The 19769-nt window shown below is 40.5% G+C and overlaps 2 protein-coding genes across 3 annotated transcripts; one reads left to right on the top strand and one right to left on the bottom strand.

Moving 5' to 3' along the window:
- The first annotated feature begins 4756 nt into the window (after window positions 1-4756).
- On the top strand, window positions 4757-8372 carry LOC23687986 (DNA ligase 1). 2 transcript variants are annotated; one of them, XM_011495273.2, is made up of 4 exons: window positions 4757-4897; window positions 4975-5097; window positions 5355-5576; window positions 5913-8372. In XM_011495273.2, the coding sequence occupies exons 1-4, from the start codon at window positions 4878-4880 to the stop codon at window positions 8263-8265; spliced, it is 2718 nt and encodes a 905-aa protein (XP_011493575.2). In that variant the 5' UTR covers window positions 4757-4877; the 3' UTR covers window positions 8266-8372. The 2 variants fall into 2 exon arrangements, with proteins under 2 accessions (XP_011493575.2, XP_021695617.1); XM_021839925.1 differs by lacking the exons at window positions 4757-4897; window positions 4975-5097 and having other exon boundaries at window positions 5104-5576.
- Window positions 8373-15611: 7239 nt separating this feature from the next.
- LOC5574249 (GATA zinc finger domain-containing protein 1) lies at window positions 15612-16786 on the bottom strand. The gene is made up of 2 exons (XM_001661253.2): window positions 16138-16786; window positions 15612-16082 (listed from the first exon to the last, which is right to left on the bottom strand). The coding sequence occupies exons 1-2, from the start codon at window positions 16681-16683 to the stop codon at window positions 15711-15713; spliced, it is 918 nt and encodes a 305-aa protein (XP_001661303.2). The 5' UTR covers window positions 16684-16786; the 3' UTR covers window positions 15612-15710.
- Between the last annotated feature and the right edge of the window lie 2983 nt (window positions 16787-19769).

Genomic DNA, 19769 nt, shown 5'->3' with positions numbered 1-19769 from the left:
GTTCCGATCCACGGCGTTCCATTTCACTTTCCTCCATTTCATGAGCTAAATGACGTTTGACCCATTTTTAATCTGAACGATGTGCAAATTAGCTATTAGATAGGAGAGGTTAAAAAGGCTACCAGCGATTTGAAGAACTGCAAGGCTGCTGGGAAGGACGAGATTCCGGTGGAGCTCTATGAAAAGAATTGAGCTTTGGCAGATAATGTCTGAAAATGGTTTTCCAGCGAAACTAATTAGGCTGAAACGTGCTACGCTGAATGGTTCGAAATCAAGTGCTCGGATTTCAGACGAGGTGTCAACCTCGTTCGTAACGTTAGACGGATTGAAGCAGGGAGACGCACTTTCGAATTTACTGTTCAACATTGCACTCGAGGGTGCTATTAGGATATCTGACGTGCAGAGAAATGGTACTATTATCACAAGGTCGCACATGCGTCTTGGCTTTGCGGACGATATAGACCTAATTGAAATCGACCGCAGGTCAGTGGAAGAGGCCTTTGTGCCTCTGAAGAGGGAGACAGCGAGGATAGGCCTGACCATTAATTCTACCAAAACAAAGTACATGGTTGCAGGCAGAGATACACACCAAATTTCCTATCCATGTTTCAGCAATTTCGTTTGCTGAAATCATTGCAGCAATGCATAGTTTTGCTGGTAACCAGTACTTTTCGGTTTATTTACTGATATTCGGCAATATGATTTGCTGAACACTTGTCAAGGCTTTCAGTTTTGCTGATTTACAGTATTTCATTTGACAGATTTGAATGTTTGCCGTAAATCAGTAAAGATTATTACTGATTTTACATCAGTAATCTTTTTTTGCTGTAAACCAGCAAACAGATCGATCTGTCAAACGCACAACCGGAGATTTTCTATCACTCCTTTTGTTCGAACTGTTTTGAAATTTATTTACTTCATTATTTATTTGAATTTGTTTGTGGTACATATCTAAATTCTAGGTGATATCTAATAAGTAAGGAACATTTTAATAATGCATAATATTAATTTGCGATCGTATTCTAGGATGGTGACAGTTTTGGACAAGCGAAATTTGGATCGGCTCTATCTTTTTCCCCCCCGCGCATGATTTTTTGTTGTTCCGATTTAAGCGTTCAATTATTGAATAACAATAAAAGTGTTTCACATGTATAATAACAAACCATATTACAATATTTTATATGGAAATTACCAACTACTAAAAACTAAAAAAAACGAATTGAATTTTCAATTGCTGGAAAGCATAAAAAAGATTGCTGGATTTACAGCACAAAAAATATCAGCAAAAATTTGCTGATTTCCAGCAATAAAAATTTGGTGTGTAGAGTCAGGCATGGTGGTGTAGGTGCTGTGGGGATGTGTTTGAAGTTGTTGAAGAATTTGTTTACCTTGAAACACTTCCCCAGCAACAGACATGTTATAATTGTGTATTATAAACTGATATATGACCAAAATTAGTCATATATAAGTTGATATAATATACAATTATAACATGTGTGTCGCTCGGGTTGTGACATGTGACAACGACGTTTCCCGCGAAGTGAAAAGACGTGTTGCGGCTGCGAATAGGGCCTTCTACGGACTACGTAACCAGCTTAGGTCCCGCAGCTTGCAAACGGAAACAAAATTCGCCCTGTATAAAACATTGATTTTTCCGGTGGCTCTCTACGGGCACGAAGCGTGGACGTTGAAAGAATCAGACCGGAAAGCGCTCGGTGTTTTTGAGCGTAAAGTGCTGCGGACAATACTCGGTGGGAAACTCGAAAATGGTGTGTGGCGCAGACGCATGAATCACGAGTTGTATCAAGTGTACAAAGATGCGAATATTATCAATCGTGTAAAATACGGCAGACTTCAGTGGGCTGGTCACTTAGTACGAATGTCGGAAGAAAAAATTGCTAAAATAATATTCAGCAGGGAACCAGGTAGAGGTCGGCGTATTCGGGGAAGACCACGAATACGCTGGCTGTACGCAGTGGAAGAGGACCTGGCGACCCTAAACGTTCGGGGCAACTGGAGAAGTTTCGCCCAAGTCCGACGAAGATGGAGCTCTACAATACGCCCGGCAATGGCATGACGCTAAGCTGTAGCCATCAAGGTATCAATGTAGGTACATTTGTAATGTAGCGTTAATGCTCTTTTGCTTGACAGCTCTTGTAATTTGTCGAATAAAAGCAAAGTCGCGTCAGTATTGTTGATATGCAGTAGCATACGTGCAATATTATAATGCTTGGTGTTACTTGAGACACAGATAACAGATGTTTAGAACAAAATTTTCTGAAAACCTGTGTAAATATTCAAATTGAAACTCCTTGCAACCACTAGCGCCGCCACACAGCGAATTGCGTCAATCAGTGGTGAATATCAGTATTTTGAAATATTTTATATTCACCACTGACATCGTCATGGGAACTTAGCGATGACAGCGCCACCACGATGTTGCTACTTGTGTTGCCATTCAAAATGACCATTAATTGGCTTACACAGTTTTACAATCGGACTTCAACGTCTGTTACCTGTGCTTGAGATTTCTTTTCAACTGCGTACTGCGATCAAAGAAAAATGCTTTTCTTGAGCATTTCTTGCCAGAAATTTTCCACGCATCGAGATAGGCGTTTACTTTTCTGTTAAAGTGCATACTTCCCATAACGCTGAAGGGAATGAGTGGGTGTCTACAAGATGTTACAGGTCATACAAAATTCGGAATATATTCTTACAAAATGCGTCATCAAGGGGTGGGTGGGTGTTCAAAATGGCCATTTTTGTCACTATGAGATTTGTAAACAAACCCAAACCTTTTGTTTTCGCAGTTGGCGGGCAAGAAAAGGCAGTGCATCGGTTTCGCGCCAACGAAAATTATTTACGTTTTAGCAAAATCATGTGCATTCAGCCGGGCTGCAAGTATGTTTGTTTACAAAAAAATTGAATGATTTTTTTTAAATGTAGCAATGATTCAACCAAGTGCTAATTTGCATTTGGATAGAAAAACCTCCGTCATTTGTTGGGTGAATGTACACCTTCACGCGTACATTTAATCGACAAATAAGTAGGGATCCATTTGCATGGAAAAACATTTAGAGCCACTGCTTGGTGACCTTCGAAGTGCAGGGCTGGTAGTAGGTCACTTTTTGATGACTTGGTCACTTTTTTGACCTGTTCACTAAAAAGTCACTATTTCCAGCAAAAAATCACTAAAGTCACTTTTTTCAGAAAAATAGTCACTAAAGTCACTATTTTTGCGATCTGATAATAATAAAATTGCAGGCTGGTGTAGTAATGGAGAAGAAACAGTATAAATAAAATAATAAATATGGAATTAAATAAACAAATTGTATAGACCATAATAATACAAATTAAATAAGCAAAATGAAAAACGTTAACGCTTGTTTGGCAACACGGTCCGAAAAGGCCGTAAAGCTTCGCATATAACGGAGTAACGAAAATGTGGTTGAAAGCTTCGCGTGGACGAACTATCAAGCTGAGTGCGCTCATTCTGTGTACGACTTTTGGAGAGAACAGTGCGTCGGTTCGGTCGAAGAAAGGAAAATCATTACCGAATACCACAGCTGGGTTTGATTTTTAAGGTGATTATAGAACGAAGCCACACCTCAAATTTTCAAGAGCACAAGACTTGAGAACCAATCAGCGCTCCGCGTTTAAAATCTATCCCACTGGTCACCACCAGGAAGCAAGCAAGTTGATTGGTTTTCTATGCGATCTGTTGTCAGATACTCTCGTCTTGTGCACTTGAAAATTCAAAGTTTGGCTTCGTTTTATAATCACCTTAAATACAAACAGCAAGAAATGGATATTTCTTATTATAAAGACAACTTAGTGCGATACACAAATTTCCCGATAATCCATCTACCAAAACAAAGCACAATATTAACTGATACGGAGGAGTGCGGATTTGACACACCGCGGGATGTTGTAAAGTTTAAAAAACAACGCGCATTTGTCTCAAATTTCACGTAACAAATTCTCTATGGGCTTGTTCACATATTTCATAATGCTGAAATTGTGCATTTTGGGCACCCACTCACTCCCTCGTGACGCTTTTTGTATAGATTCTCTACAATTTTTGTACAAGCCGTAACAAGATTAGGATACCCACCCACCCCCTAAAGCGATATGAAATTTGTGAATGGGCCCTATGAAAAGAACAACCGTGATTGATGCTCATATCTCAGTGGTAGTAATCGAAAAATGTGTGACAAAATCATTATTATTTAGTTGGTTTGCATACAAGAGGCAAACTCAATGAAGCAGATGAATTTACCGCTTGTATAGAAAACAACCGAATTTACCAGCGCTTAAGCCCCACGCACAATGTGAGCGGCAGCGCGGCACAGCGGCATGACGGCGGGCCCATCTTGAGCTACACTCTGCTTGTCGAGTCAATGTTGAGAAGGATTTAGTCAACATGGGATTGATAAGTGGGGTGTGGATCAAGATGGGCGTGCCGTCATGCCGCTGTACCGCGCTGCCGCTCACATTGTGCGTGGGGCTTTACGTTTACGTTTGAACTTTGGCTTCGATGCATCTTCACCTTAATTCCACCTTTTCACGATTTTCAGCCTTTCGGATTAGCTCCAAAACCGTTTTCGACGGAAGGGGTTCGGAAAGCAGGGCGTTTGTGGCCGTCACTGGTCGAGGGGCGTTTTTTATAGCAAAAACATTTGGTATCACTCGCACGGAACCGGTGAGTTGAAATGTTTCACTGCGCGAGTTTGACGCTTCTCGTGGCGCAATTTTTGTTGATCTTTCTGCGGCGTTGTTGTTATCGCTAAGTTTTCGTGTCATCTCAAGAGATTTTTTTTTCTATCTCATTTTAAATTAAAATTGTGCAAAGAAATTATTCGACATCAAGTGTTAGGATGTCCCAAAAATCAATATTGTAAGTTTGCGATTCATGAATTTCAATTTCAATTCAAGAATTCAAGAAGATTTATCGTTATTTCAATTCAAATTCAGATCATTTTTCGCCAAAACCAACGCCAAGAAAGCGGATGACGAATCGTTGGCCGGTCAGCAGGAAAAGAGCGGAAAGGAGAAGCGACGTTCCGACGGCGAAGCGGACAATAACAATGCGGTTAGGTAGGCTTCATTTAGGTGTAGAATTTTGAGGGAAGCGGACGTGTGTTTTGTGATTTCTGGGATTGTCTCCCAAAAATCATGTTCCGAACTACGATACTTTCCGTTCTGAATGTCACGACGCAGTGTTCCGTTCGTAATCTGCGAACGGTGCATCTGGCGCGTGTGGCATATCCCGTGTTGTACCCTCTGAGTGGCCAAGGTACTAACAGTTATCCGTTGTGTTGTTCCGTTCTTCGTTTCTACGCCACCAAACGTAGCAAAAAGGCATCGACCGTTAAATCCGAAGATGAGGACAGTCCGATGAAGCGTTCCGGAGGGACTGGACGGAAGTCGGGTGCCGTGTTCGATTCGTCTCCGGAGGCGTCCCCGGAGAAGAAATCGGTCGATGCGAAGACGAACGGAGGTGGGAGTGTCCCCAAGCGAAGGCGCATTGCCTCGTCCAGTGAGGAGGAAGCAGGAGGATCGCCCAAGAAGTCCAGGTGAGTTAATTTTTCTCGTAAATGATCATGGCTGGTAGCAGGTCTTTTCTTCCTTTTTAAGGCATAGAGACTTGGAATGGAATGGTCTCTAAATTTTCTTTCTTTCTTTTACTCCTTGATAGTGAAACCTGCTGCAAAATTGTAGATGCTCCAGAGGTACCTTTAGATATTCTTACGTGACTATTTCGCAGGTTTTACAAGATTTTTTTCACGCACTCCTCGAAGAAATGCTTCATGAATTCTTCTACAGAAGTTCCTTCTAAGACATAGCTACCAGTCCTGATTACTTTCTGAAGAATGTGTTTGAGGAATATTAATCCTTTCGTTTATTTTTAGTCCAAAGAAAGTGGATGAGGAGAACCCCATCAAGAAGGAGAAGCCTAGTCCGAAAGTGAAACCCAAGTCGGAATCGAAACCTAAAAAAGACGAAAAGAAATCCCCCAAATCTTCGGCGAAGAAGAGCTCCCCGAAAGAGAAGAAAGCGGTAAAAGAGGAGAAGCCGACTGAGAGCAAGGACAAGGAAGTGAAGGAAGTTAAGAAGGAAGCCGAATCGCCCAAAGACAAAGAAGTGAAGGATGTCAAGAGGGAAGCTGAATCGCCCAAGAAGGACACTAAACCGGTGGACGTGAAGGACAAAACTGCGAACGTGATGAGTTTCTTCACCAGTGCCGGAAAGAAAGATACCGGTTCCAGCAGCGGTTCCAAAGTGGATGGCGCCGATTACAATCCGGGCAAGAAAAACTACCATCCGATCAACGACGCCTTCTGGAAGAAGGGTGACAAAGTACCGTACTTGGCTTTGGCCAGGACTTTCCAGATAATCGAAGAAACCAGCGGGCGGTTGCGGATGATAGAGATTCTGAGTAACTACTTCCGATCGGTGATTTTGCTCAGTCCGAGCGATTTGCTGGCGAGCGTCTATCTCAGTCTGAATCAGTTGGCCCCGGCTTACGAGGGCGTTGAGCTGGGTATTGCGGAGCATACGCTGATGAAGGCCATTGCCCAGAGTACGGGACGAAGTCTGGCCCAGATCAAGACCGATGCTCAGAATACGGGAGACTTGGGACTGGTGGCCGAGCAGTCGAAGAGTAGTCAACGGATGATGTTCCGTCCGGCGCCCCATTCGGTGGAAGGCGTCTTTGGGAAGCTTAAGGAAATCGCGAAGATGACCGGAGCCGCTTCCATGGCCAAGAAGGTCGACAAGATCCAATCGATGTTTGTTGCATGCCGTCACTCGGAAGCTCGTTTCATCATTCGCTCGCTGGCCGGGAAGCTGCGGATAGGTCTGGCGGAGCAGTCTTTACTGCAGGCGTTGGCTCAAGCATGTGCCATGACTCCACCCAACCAGAAAGATTGCAAAGAACCCATAGTGAACGCGCTGAGCAAGTGCAGTGAAGCAACGGCCAAGGCCAAAGTCGACGAAATCGCCCTGATCCTGAAAACGGTGTACTGTCAGTGCCCGAACTACAACCAAATTGTCCCGGTGCTGCTGGAACACGGCATTGATCACTTGCTAGAGAAATGCCCAATGATGCCGGGAACTCCTCTCAAACCTATGTTGGCCCATCCCACGAAAGGTGTTCAGGAAGTTCTGGAGCGATTCGATGGAATCGACTTCACCTGCGAGTGGAAATACGACGGGGAACGAGCTCAGATCCATCTGCTGGAGGATGGCACCGTTAACATCTATAGCCGTAATCAGGAGAACAACACCAGCAAGTATCCGGACATCATCGCGCGGTTAGGCAACACCCGCAAGGAATCTGTAACCACCGCCATCCTGGATTGCGAAGCCGTAGCTTGGGATCCGGAGAAGAAGCAAATCCTTCCCTTCCAAATCCTCAGCACCCGGAAGCGAAAGGACGCCAACGAAGCGGACATCAAGGTCCAGGTGTGCGTCTACATGTTCGATCTGCTGTATCTGAACGGTAAGCCCCTCGTCGAGCGGCCATTCCTGGAGCGACGAGAACTAATGTACAAGCACTTCATCGAGTTCGAAGGCGAGTGGAAGTACGCTACCCGTCTGGACACCGGCGACATTGACGAACTGCAGCGCTTCCTGGACGAAGCCGTCAAGGGCAACTGCGAAGGACTCATGGTCAAAACCCTCCAGAAGGAAGCCACCTACGAAATCGCCAAACGCTCCCGCAATTGGCTCAAGCTCAAAAAGGATTACCTCTCGGGGGTGGGAGATTCTCTGGATCTGGTCGTAATCGGAGGCTACAAGGGCAGGGGCAAGCGAACCGGCACCTACGGAGGTTTCCTCCTTGCTTGCTACGACGAAGACAACGAAGAGTATCAGAGCATCTGCAAAATTGGAACCGGATTCTCCGACGAGGACCTCCAAACGCACACGGACTTCTTCAAGGACAAAATCATACCCCGGGCCAAGAACTACTACCGCTACGATCCATCACACGAACCGGACGACTGGTTCGAGCCGGCCCAGGTCTGGGAGGTGCTCTGTGCCGATCTGTCGCTGAGTCCGGTGCATCGGGCCGGCCAGGGCATCATCGATCCGGAGAAGGGCATCTCGCTGCGCTTCCCGCGCTTCATCAAGATCCGCGACGATAAGGGAACGACGGATGCCACCTCGGCCAAACAGGTCGCCGACATGTACATGAACCAGGACCAGATCAAGAATCAGCAGCAGAACAATCAGCGGGACCCCGAAGAGGACTTCTACTAGTTATAAATTTAGGTGTTACGTTTACTGTAGTGTTAACTTTTTCGTTTGAACCGTTACAATCAATCAATTGTGAAAATATACAATTAATTCATTAAAATTAAATTCTAGCAGAGCAATTTTATTTAGAGACCTCACCACTATTTTGATGCAAGACCCCAAAAAGCCTTAATTGTTTGAGAAAGGTCTCTTAAAGTTTATGTTTAGTGATTTCAACGCAGCGTACGATTCAGTGATAAGAAATGAGCTGTAACAGATAATGTCTGAACATGGTTTTCTTGCGAAATTAATTAGGCTGATACGTGCAACGCTGGATAGTTCGAAATCAAGTGTTAGAATTGCAGATGAGGTTTGTAACGTTAGATGGATTGAAGCAATGAGACGCACTTTAGAGTTTGCTGTTCAACATTGCACTCGACGGAGCAATTAGGAGATCTGGCGTGCAGAGAAACGGAATTACCATCACACAGTCGCATATGCTCCTTGGCATTGCGGACGATATCGACCTTATTGGAATCGATCGCAGGTCAGTGCAGGAAGCCTTCGTGCCACTGAAGAGAGAGACCACGATGATAGGCCTGACCATTAATGCTACCAAAACGAAGTACATGGTTGCCAATAGGACCTTTTACGGACTTTCTAACCAGCTTAGGTTGACTCGTAGATAAATTTCTGTTATAGTGTTCTGATCCATAATATGAGTCGATTTGATCAATAATCCTCTCCAATTGACACACATCTGTGGGTCCATCCGTTTTAAATTTCTATAGAAATCGTCACTTTATTATAGATAACCGAGAATTTTGAGGTGTGCTCCCGAAACCAACTGTATTCTGCAGTGCCAGGGGGATATTCCTTGTTAAATAGGTTTTGTACAGCATCACCATTATCATTGGAATTTTTTTCTGGAGGGACCCATGGGGGACCTAGCAAATTCTAGTTTTACAAAAGTATTTTCGGTCGCAATAATCACGATTTTCACATATTTTGTAGTTTTCATGGATTTGTACTGATTTCACTTGTTTGTTTACATCGCTGCACATCGATGATATTTGCAAATTCCTATTTTTACTACGGAAATTATTAATTTTAATCAAGTAAAGAATTCTTTCAAAGCACTCACGCGAAATATTCCAGTTTCCACTGACCTCGTCTTGGGGTTCCCATGAAAAATCATTCCCGGGATTATTCAACCGATTTTCCTTAAATTCCTTTAGGCTTTCTGACCATTCCAGAAAATTTTTCTAAGAATTGCTAAAAATGCTTTCCATATTCTTTAAGAATTCTCCCGAAAATATCATTTCAATTTTTTTTTTCAAAAATGCTTATCTAAAAAATCTTTAAAAATTCGAATATATCAAGCATGTGCTGGAATAAGGGCGTAAGTCACATGATCGATTTCTCTTCATCGATCCTCTCTTCTGTGAATAAAGGTGACAGGATGCAGGTTTGTCAGCATTTTTTCACCACAGGACGCAAGATTGTATCGCTTCCAAGCGATCTGAACTGAAAAAATGCTGACAAACCTGCATCCTGTCACCTTTATTCACAGAAGAGAGGATCGATGAAGAGAAATCGATCATGCGACTTACGCCCTTATTCCAGCACACGCTTGATATATCGTTTTTAGCGGAAGACGTTCTGTTCTTTCCAAAAATCTTCAGCGAAAATACTAAAAACTTCCCGAGCAATTTTTTTAGAGAATTATATTATTTTTTACTTTTGGAATGTCACATTAGGATTTATCCAAGTATTTCCCGGAGATTTTTTTTCTACCTAAGGAGATTTTTTTAACTACCTAAGGAATACTTCAATATTTTTTGTGAATTTCTTAACTAATTACTTTTTGCATCACTCCATATCCAATTTTAACCAGATTTCTAGAGTAACACACTCAAAAAAGTGTTTGAAGAACTTCTAAAGAAATTTGTGGAATAATTTCAGCTTAACTTGAATTACGAAAAATTTACTAAATTTCTGTCGGAAAATTTAAAAATTCATCAAAAAATTGTTGAACTTTTTGACGATATACTTCACAGAAAAGCTCAAGTGGGTTTTGTAGGGTGTACTGTAGAAATTATTATCATTTTTTTGTCTTTTATAATGAACAATGATTGGTGTTAAAACGGATGGACAATGTTTACATGAACTACGAAGCTTCATGATACTATTTAAGGCGAACAGATTGATGTAGAAACCAGTTTTTTTTTCTACTTGCAGAAACAGCGAAAGATTCAATCAAAAATATTGCTGTATGTATTGAATATGGCTGTATTTTTAACCCGTATAGGCCTGAGTGAAGGAAAAATTACTAAAACTCTCACCGCTCAGCGAATACTTAACGGATTTCAATTATTTTTTGTCAGTATACTCGTACACATATCTAGTTTCTAAAAGTGGTGAAAGGATCTCGGGAATGTTCATGTGGCCGGAGTTATTGCGATGGATCACTGGGTCAGGTCTGGTGACAAGGGTTCTGCGCTTCTGTGCCCCTGGAGGTAGGCAAATTTCAAGTCACAAAAAATTTCCAGAATCGGCTATAATGTGGCCACTATATCAAAGAGTTGTAAGAAAAACGCATCAGCGTAAACCTTCTGATAATCGATCAAATTGAATAATTATGTCAACAGCATTTGATTGATCCTACAAATGACTAAGTTTAGGTCCCCGGGATGCCTCAAATTTATGATAAAGCGCACAATTTGTATCTGAACATCTATGTCAAGCTTATGGGAACGCATTTTAGTGAACTATTATGTTCAATCTATACTTGTAGAGATTTGAAACGGTTTAGTATCCAACAAATATAGAGCCGGTTCTTCAGTGCACTGAGTCCGAGTGGCCGCATCTGGTACTCTCTAAACGGTCAAAAACTATTCATTTATAATGTTGAATATCAGATCTTAATGAATAATGCAAATTAAAATGATTGTCATTGGAATTAAATAGAGATAACTTGGCATGTCCCAAAAAATTGCCTTTTTCTACCCGACTTGACCCAGTGACCCACCCTAATAACTCCGGTTACAGGAGTATATACGAGTTTCTTTGGCCACTTCTAGAAACAAGATATGTGGGCCAGTATACTGACAAAAAATTATTTGAATCCATTGAGTATTCGCTGAGTTGTAAGGGTTTTAGTATTTTTGCTTTCACTCAGGCCTATACGGGTTAAGAACATTGCTGAAGATGTCTTATAGTAAAATTCTTAATGTAAGATTTTACTACATCTAAATCTTGGAGCAAATTTTTGCATTACTTTGAAAATTTGTTGAAGAATTCCTGATGGGCGTTCAGAAATCAGAAACCATACGTATAAGAATTCTGCAATTTTTGCAATACTCCTAGAATTTACCCTTTTTTCTTCAGATTCTTTAAAGTGTTGTTTTCTAAATTATGAAAAGATTTTTGTACGATGTTCTTCTAAAATATTTTCAAATAAAGTACTAGTTTAGTTAACGTTTATAACTCGAATGAGAACAGCTCATCGATTGTTTATTCGACTTCATTTTTAACTTATTTTTGAGTTATTTTTCTCTCCCTATTTCATTCACTCCTTTAATTGTTGTCAAAGAGCGAAGAGCAAAACAACCTAAAAACCAAACCTCTGTGCGTTACCTCAAATTTGAGTAAATGGCATAGTACTGGAAGTTGAGTTATTTGGTCTGCCAGTTGAGTGGAAAGAACTTAGCCAGTAGATACAATGGGATTCCGTTTTTGGCAACAAAGTCGAAATTTTCGATTGCCAAAAACGGAACCGTACGCTATAAATCTATAAACCCGTAATCCTAATGATGACAGACATTCTGTTATCGACTGTTATCGCTTAAAAGTTCTTTTCATGGTTTAAAAGCCTTCAATCAATGTTTATAAACTCTATGTATACAATTTGTATGTATGGACTATGTAGAAACAATAATCGCATATGTGACCATTATTCAAAAACTGAACATTTTCTCAAAACATTAATTCATTTTAGTCCCAAGTATCAAATTTAAGAAAATTCGCAAATTTGCTATTTTTGCTTGTATTTTAAGAATAATGTTTCTTGCAAAGTAAAGCATCACATATCGAATGATTGCCTTCAGTCAAAAGGGTAAACATAAACAGCTGAGATCAAATTGTATTTTTCGTAACCAAATCGTGTAACGTCCGTATGATCGATAAGTGTGGCCGGTCATTTCGTTGAATACATAAATACAACGGCTTCATATGATTTGAATTTGAATAGAGTTCCTATTGTGTTTTAGAAGTTAGGTTTATATTTATTAGAAACAAAGCGTATGAAATCAACAGAAATTAATGAGCCTTTGCATGCTATAAAACGTTTGACTTTTACTGTGCGCCCTGTTTTCAAGTTGCCCGTAAGAGAGTGCGAGACAGCACCAACACACGGCGCACAGTAAAAGTCATGAGAACAAAAGAATGTATGGCACGTACAGAGGCTCATAGGATACCGCTATAAAACCACAATGAGCCTCTGTGCGTGCCATAAATTCTTTTGTTCTTTTGACTTTTACTGTGCGCCGTGTGTTGGTGCTGTCTCGCTCTCTCTCACGGGCAACTTGAAAACAGGGCGCACAGTAAAATTCAAACGTTTTATAGCATGCATAGGCTCATGAATCTTCAGGTTTTAGTTAGGAATCCACAGGAACCCACTAGGGCACTGAACCATCTCCATAGGTATCCACAGGAAGCCGCTTAATATGCTCAGGATCTCGCTTAGGATCCCGATGGGAATTGACATATTCCCAAAAGCTCATTCGGAATTGCGAGAATATCGCTTAGAATTTTAAGATTCCGCTGTAATATTGCATAAAATAGTCAAGTATTCGATAAGAATTCTCAAAAGTCTATTTGGACCTCCTAGGCTACTGCTAGCCTTGGAATACCAAAGTGTTGCTGGGAACCTATTCCTCAGGATTTTGCAAGAAAAACTCAAAATCTACAGTATTCCGCTAAAAAATCATAGGCCGCCCTAGAAACTCCTAAGAGTTTGCTAGGAACCGCCAGAATTTCCGAAGCATCCGCAAAAATTAATTATATATTCTTAGGATCTCGCAGAAAACCCCTAATGTCCACTTACACTCCACTGGAAATTCCCAGAAGTCTACTAAAAAGACCTAGGATCTCGTAAGAATCCTCTAGAACCCAGTTTGAAAAATGCTAGACTATGATTGCTTATTTTATGCGGTTCATATCGTTGATAAACATCTTAGCACTTCCATAGAATGTTGGGTCATATTAAAAAAATGAACCTCATACAGAATCTCAAATAAAGATCGAACGAATTTGTTATGGTGGGGTTATAAAACGGCGCATTTTATCACTAAAATTAAATTAGGCTGATACAAATATTAATTTTCTTTTATGTCACCCCCCCTTCAAAAATCCGAAAATTTTGAAGGGGAGAAAAAAAGATTCATCAATTTTTTGACATCAGTTAGGTTTTTTTCAATTTTTAAAGTAAAAAACAAGTAAAATAATGATCCAGAGGACGTTTGAAAAAAAAAAAATTAAAAATTATCGTTAAAAATAAAAATTCGAAAAAATAACTTTTTTTTCATTTTTATTTTTTTGTTCCTTATTTATTTTTATCCCCCCCCTCGTACCTTCAAAGTGGTCTCGGACATAAAAGAAATTTTATATTTGTATCAGCCTTATTTGCTGCACACATTGAAAAAAAAAACAAAAAATATCATAAAATGCAACTACCCATCATAAGGTTTCAATGAATTCTACGATAAGTACATGAATTCAAATATTCTTAATTGAGAGTTAAATGCATAGTTTTATGAATCTAACTACAGTCAACCCTCCATGAGTCGATATTGAAGGGACCATCGACTCATGGAAATATCGAGTCATGGAACAGCAATGCTATGGAAAGCTGTTTGAAGGGACCATCATAGTAACCATGAAATTTGAGTTTTAGTATGGTTCTATGAGTCGATATCGAGTCATGGAACATCGACTCATGGAGATTTAACTGTATTTCCAGTACAATACAGTATATTGATTTTAAAAGTGTGTAAAACTCAGGACATTTTATCGTATAATGAATACATTTTGTGTTGGCCAATTGGGATTTTTTTTATTTCCGTACAAAGTGGGCCGAAGGGTCTCAGATTTTCATGAAACTTTTTCCACAGGCAGGGCTCATCAATATATGAATAAAAAAAATTGAGAAAAATTCAGGGTCGCTTATTTTTCCGGAAAACTCAGTTGGAATATTATTGTTTTCCTCTGACACTACTTACTTTGAAAAATCATAACTCAAGAACGAAGCATCGTAGAAACAAAGTTTTTTTATGAAAATGAAAGCAAATTTTCTCAGGAATAAAAAAAATACTAACTGGAAAAAGTTTTCCCCAAAATTTTCCACCGTTGAGAAAATTTGTAAAGCAAACCCGGAAAAACTATGCTCTAACTCGTGGAAAATTTTCAAAAAAATATTTTTGAGAAGATAATTTCATAAGCTTTAATCGCTGAAATTTTTGAAATGTACTTTTTTTTCGTTTTTGAGTTATGGCCAATTTTGTAAAAAATGTGCAAATGTGCCATTTTGAGCCTTTTCTTTGAAAAATCACAACTCAAGAAAGAACCATCGTAGAAACAAAGTTTTTTATGAAAATGAAAGCAAATTTTCTTAGGAATAAAAAAAATATTGACTGGTAAACGTTTTCCACAAAATTTTCCACCGTTGAGAAAATTCGTAAAGCAAAGCCGGAAAAACTATGTTCCAATTAGTGGAAAACTTTCAAAAATATATTTTTGAGAAGGTAATTTCATAAGCTTTAATCGCTGAAATTTTTGAAATGTACTTTTTTTCGTTTTTGAGTTATGGCCAATTTTGTGGAAAATGACCACCTTTTCTTCTCAAAAATATTTTTTTGCAAAAATTTTCCACGAGTTGGAGCATAGTTTTTTCGGCTTTTCTTTACGAATTTTCCCAACGGTGGAAAATTTTGTGGAAAACTTTTTCCAGTTAATTTTTTTTTATTCCTGAGAATTTGCTTTCTTTTTCATAAAAAAAAACTATGTTTCTATGATGCTTCGTTCTTGAGTTATGATTTTTCAAAGTAAGTAGTGTCAGGGGAAAACAAAAAATTTCCAACTGAGTTTTCCGGGGAAAAAGGCGACCCTGATTTTTTTCATTTTTTTTTTATTCATATATTGATAAGCCCTGCCTGTGGAAAAAGTTTCATGAAAATCCGAGACCTTTCGGCCCAAACCCGTACGGAAATAAAAAAAATCCCCCTATAGTAAGACTAAAGCCTCCAGAATAGAATCCTTTTCCTGTGTGTTTTTTTGTCTTTTCTTCAAGCATCAAATCTATACATACCAAGTTCTAAGACTAATCCTTTATTCTCCCTCAAAGAACGCAAAACTTGAATCCATAATTACAATTAAAATGTTTCTTACCTAAAATGAGACCATTCCTGTGATTAGCATTGGTACAAGTGGGAAATGTTCGCCCAAATGAAGTTCGAGTTGTCCTCCTGGCTAGTGTTCTCCGGTCCCCAGCAGTCCGGCCTCGGGTACGGATTGTGCCGGTCCAGATAGTAACTGCTCGGGGCGTGCATGACAAACTCCATACAGCTCAGCTTCCGCGGCAAGTCCTCCTCCGGTCCGATCAGGTACGACGCCGGATCGAACCGTTCCTTCGGCGGGGGACTTGAAGTCGTCGGAATCAACCACGTGATGTAGGCGGACTTCTCGCAGTACGAATCAATCTGCAGTCCGTGGATCTGGGCGTAGTAAACGTTATCCTTGGCGTCCATCAGCGACACGATGTCCCCGATCTGGTAGTAAATGTTCTGTAAATAGAAATCATCCATCATTCTCAACAAACCTCATTCAAATTCAACTCACATTATGGAACAGCGTCTCCACGGTTCGGGTCGTCACAGTAATCGCGGGGGCCTTCATCGGGTTCTTCTTGAATATGAACCTCCGGGAGCGTCCACCTTTGCCACCGTTCCCTCCGGCACCACCTCCACCTCCTTTCCGTGCGCTGCGCACATTCTTGCGCAACTTCCGCGGACTCAGCGATGGCAACGGGCGCTCCTTCGCGTCCGCGTTGGAATCCTTGTCGTCCTTCTCATCCGGTTCCTCCTTAATCTCCTCCGATGTGACTTCCTTCTTTTCCTCCTTCGGCTCTTCCTTCCCAGTGTCCCCGGGTAATTGACCTTGAGTACCAGCCTCTTGCTCTTCAGATTTGACGACCGTGGCCACCGAAGGCGGTGGGGCCGGAGGTTCAGCCTGAATCTCCTTCAGCTCCCGCTCGAGTTCAAGCTGTTCCTTTTCCTGCCGTTCGTGACATGGGATGCACAAAGTAACACCCTTCTCCACCTGGTGCCACTTTTCCGACGATCCAGTTTGGCAGTGGGAACACTTCGGAGCCAGTTTCGGGCCCATGGTTGCGGGTTTTTCAGAAGAAAGTTTCCAAAATTTGAAAGCGCTTCCAGAGAAAATGGTCCACAAACATCAACACGAGAGGACGCCAAAACCTAGGACAGGACGTGACAGCTCAACTAAGACTGCCCAGTTGTTTTTCGGCCGATATCCTTGACGATACAAAAGCCAGTGCTACCAGTATTCATTTTAAGCAAATCTTGTGAACAAATTCAAATATCAATGCCCATAATTTGGTTGTTTCTTGCACGCTTCATTCATATAGTGCAATAGAGGATACTTTATTTTTAAAAATTCAGGTTAATATTAGAAACCGGCAATACTTGTAGAGAAAATTGACACAATTTCCATTATATTGCTCTCAATTAAGTATATTTAATTGATTTTAGTATTGTAGGAGCACATGCGGAAAAGTTAACATGGAATATAAATGGATTCGAAACAAATAGACTTCATGAAAAATTTTCAAACTTTTTATGAAACTTTAATTTATGATCTAGCAACACGGCCGGGCTAGCAACAAAGTGCCCTGTTGAAATCCAACTCAACGATGTGAAAGTAGGCCTTTGCCAAAACGACCAATCAGAAGTGGTCTTTTTTGGCAGGCAATTGGTTTCATTTTTGTACTGTGACCTGTCACGTCTTGTCTTAGGCCAAAACAATCGGCAGACAAAGCTGTCAAACTGGGTAGGTAAACAAAAATAACAACAAGGTGGCAAGGTAAATGTAAATGAGGTTGATTACATCTAGCGTAATCAATGAAAAGAACATATTTGTGCCAGAGTGGATTTAAATAAGAGTGGCGTCAATGTCAAAATTGGAACAGCGGCGAACTGTCATTCCCATACAAATCCGCGTTCCAATTGAGCAGGAGACCTGTCAAAACTGGAGCATGACGTCACTCTTGTTTACAGGCACTCTAATTTGTGCTTATTCTGCGCGGCGTGTGAGTCGAAACGAGCCGCTTTCACCTCGGGTGACGTAAGGCGACTAATGCTAATCAAATGGAAGCGAGTCGACAATTGTCACCTCATTCGACTCGTGTCACCTCACACGCCGTGCAGAATAAGCACAATAGGGTCCTAAAGCCCTGTCCCAATTTTAGTGCCAAACGCTTAAGTTTAGGCCAAAAACACATGTTTACTCAATTTTCTAATGTTTTCCGTTGGTTTAAGCCCAAAAAACATTTTTTTAGATTTTGTCACATCCTTTGGCCTAAACTCAAATTTTGGGTGTATTTTGCTTTCCGTGTCCTTTACGAAATGTCAGATAGGAACAACCCCAGTGGTCGAACTAAAACCCCTGTGGTGTTTTTGTCGACTAAGCGAACGTCAAACATGATCAAAAGTGTCAAGGTTCATTTATGGAACAAATTTTTAAATTAAAGTTTAAACATGATATAGCTATTATTTGAGCGGGGAAAATTGCTAAAGTAGTTTGGAGTAACATGCTCTTTCGTGTTATTAAATAAAAACAAGATTTCATTAAACATTTTAGGACCCAATTGTCTTGGCCAAATTAAATGGATTCAAAATATTTCTTGTTCACGAAGCAAAATGTTGAGATTCTTTATCATACGGCCCGAAAACATGTTTTGAAAAGTGAATCAGTTTTCTGTAATAATGCCTAATCGCAAACGATTAAGTTTGCGGTCATTAGTTCTTCACGCTAAAAAATGTTATACATTTTATGTGACACAAGAATAATCAACAGTTGAAGAAACGTTCTACTTGGTTATTGATGGGTAATATTTTCAAAACTATTATGAAATATATTTATACTAACAGACGGTTAGAAACTATCTTTTTAAGCTGTTTCATTATTGCCCTCATCAAATTGCAGAAGCTTAGTATGAATCATTTTAAGTGTGAACCTTGAAATTGACTTCCTGCGATACAAGCGAACAAACAACGGTTAGCACTGGTGGAAAAAAAATGTGTACAAATGGATCATAAAAATAACCAAACCGACCGCTAGGGGAAGTATTGAATAGCGCCACCGTAGCCTTGTGTGTTTGACAGAACAGCAATGCTGTCACAATGTTAAATCCCATAATACAGGGTGCCTTTGTTTCGATGCGGTGGACACTGGTAAAAACCTGAGAGAGACTCGCGAAGAGGAAAAATATCAACGTCATATGCAGCCCAGATTCCGCTGTCACGAAACGTCAAATGCAGCCCATCGTTTCTGTGGCTGAAAAAATGAAAAGTATTGTATTCAAAATAAACAATTATTAAAAACCTCAGTCAGCGGATCAGTTTTTCCAAAGATGCTGATAAATCTAAACACAAGACTAGTTATTTATAATATCTGCTATACGTTTTCTGACATGACATTTCAATCAAAATGCCGTTTATGGTTCGGTGTGATGCAAACGCAATAGTTTTTTGCTGAGATGGTCATGTGAGAGCTTAAACGGTTTGCGCAAAAATGATGTAAACACTGAGTGGAATAAGAAAAAAACTCAGCAATCGCAGAAAAAGAAGACCGTCTCCGCGAGTCTCGTCTCAGGTAAAAACTACTTTCGATGGTCCAATGGATTATTGATCCATTGAATGACCAAAATATTCGAGATCGCACCCCTCAGGTGCGAGCGTGGTTTTCCGGTGGAACTAGTTAGGCTGATAAGTGCTACGCTGCATGGTTCGAAATCAAGTATTTGGATTGCATACGTGGTTTGATGTTAGACAAATTGAAGCATGAAGACGCAGTTTCGAATTTACTGTTCAACGGTTCAACATTCCACTCGAGATCGCGAAGATCTGTCGTGCGGAGAAACGGCATTATCATCACATGGTCGTACATGTTCCCTAGAGGTGGTTGGGTCTCGGGTTTTCAAACCCGAAACCCGAACCCGACAGATTCGGGTCGGGTTCGGTTTTGAAAATATGTAAATTTTCGGGTTTGGGTCGGGCTCGAAAGTTATCGGGTTCAGGCTTAAAAAGAGTAGGGTTTTATTCGTCTGAAAAGATGAGTAGTTTTATCATTTTTCAAAGTCGGTTTTATTCGGGTTTTTCACTCAACATTTTTCGGCTTTCTGGTCAGTTTCGGGTTCAAACTATAGTGGTTTCTGCGCTCGTGTACATACA

This window comes from Aedes aegypti, chromosome 1, assembly GCF_002204515.2.
Source record: "Aedes aegypti strain LVP_AGWG chromosome 1, AaegL5.0 Primary Assembly, whole genome shotgun sequence".
NCBI lineage: Eukaryota > Metazoa > Arthropoda > Insecta > Diptera > Culicidae > Aedes > Aedes aegypti.
This window is presented reverse-complemented; position numbering and strand designations above follow the sequence as displayed.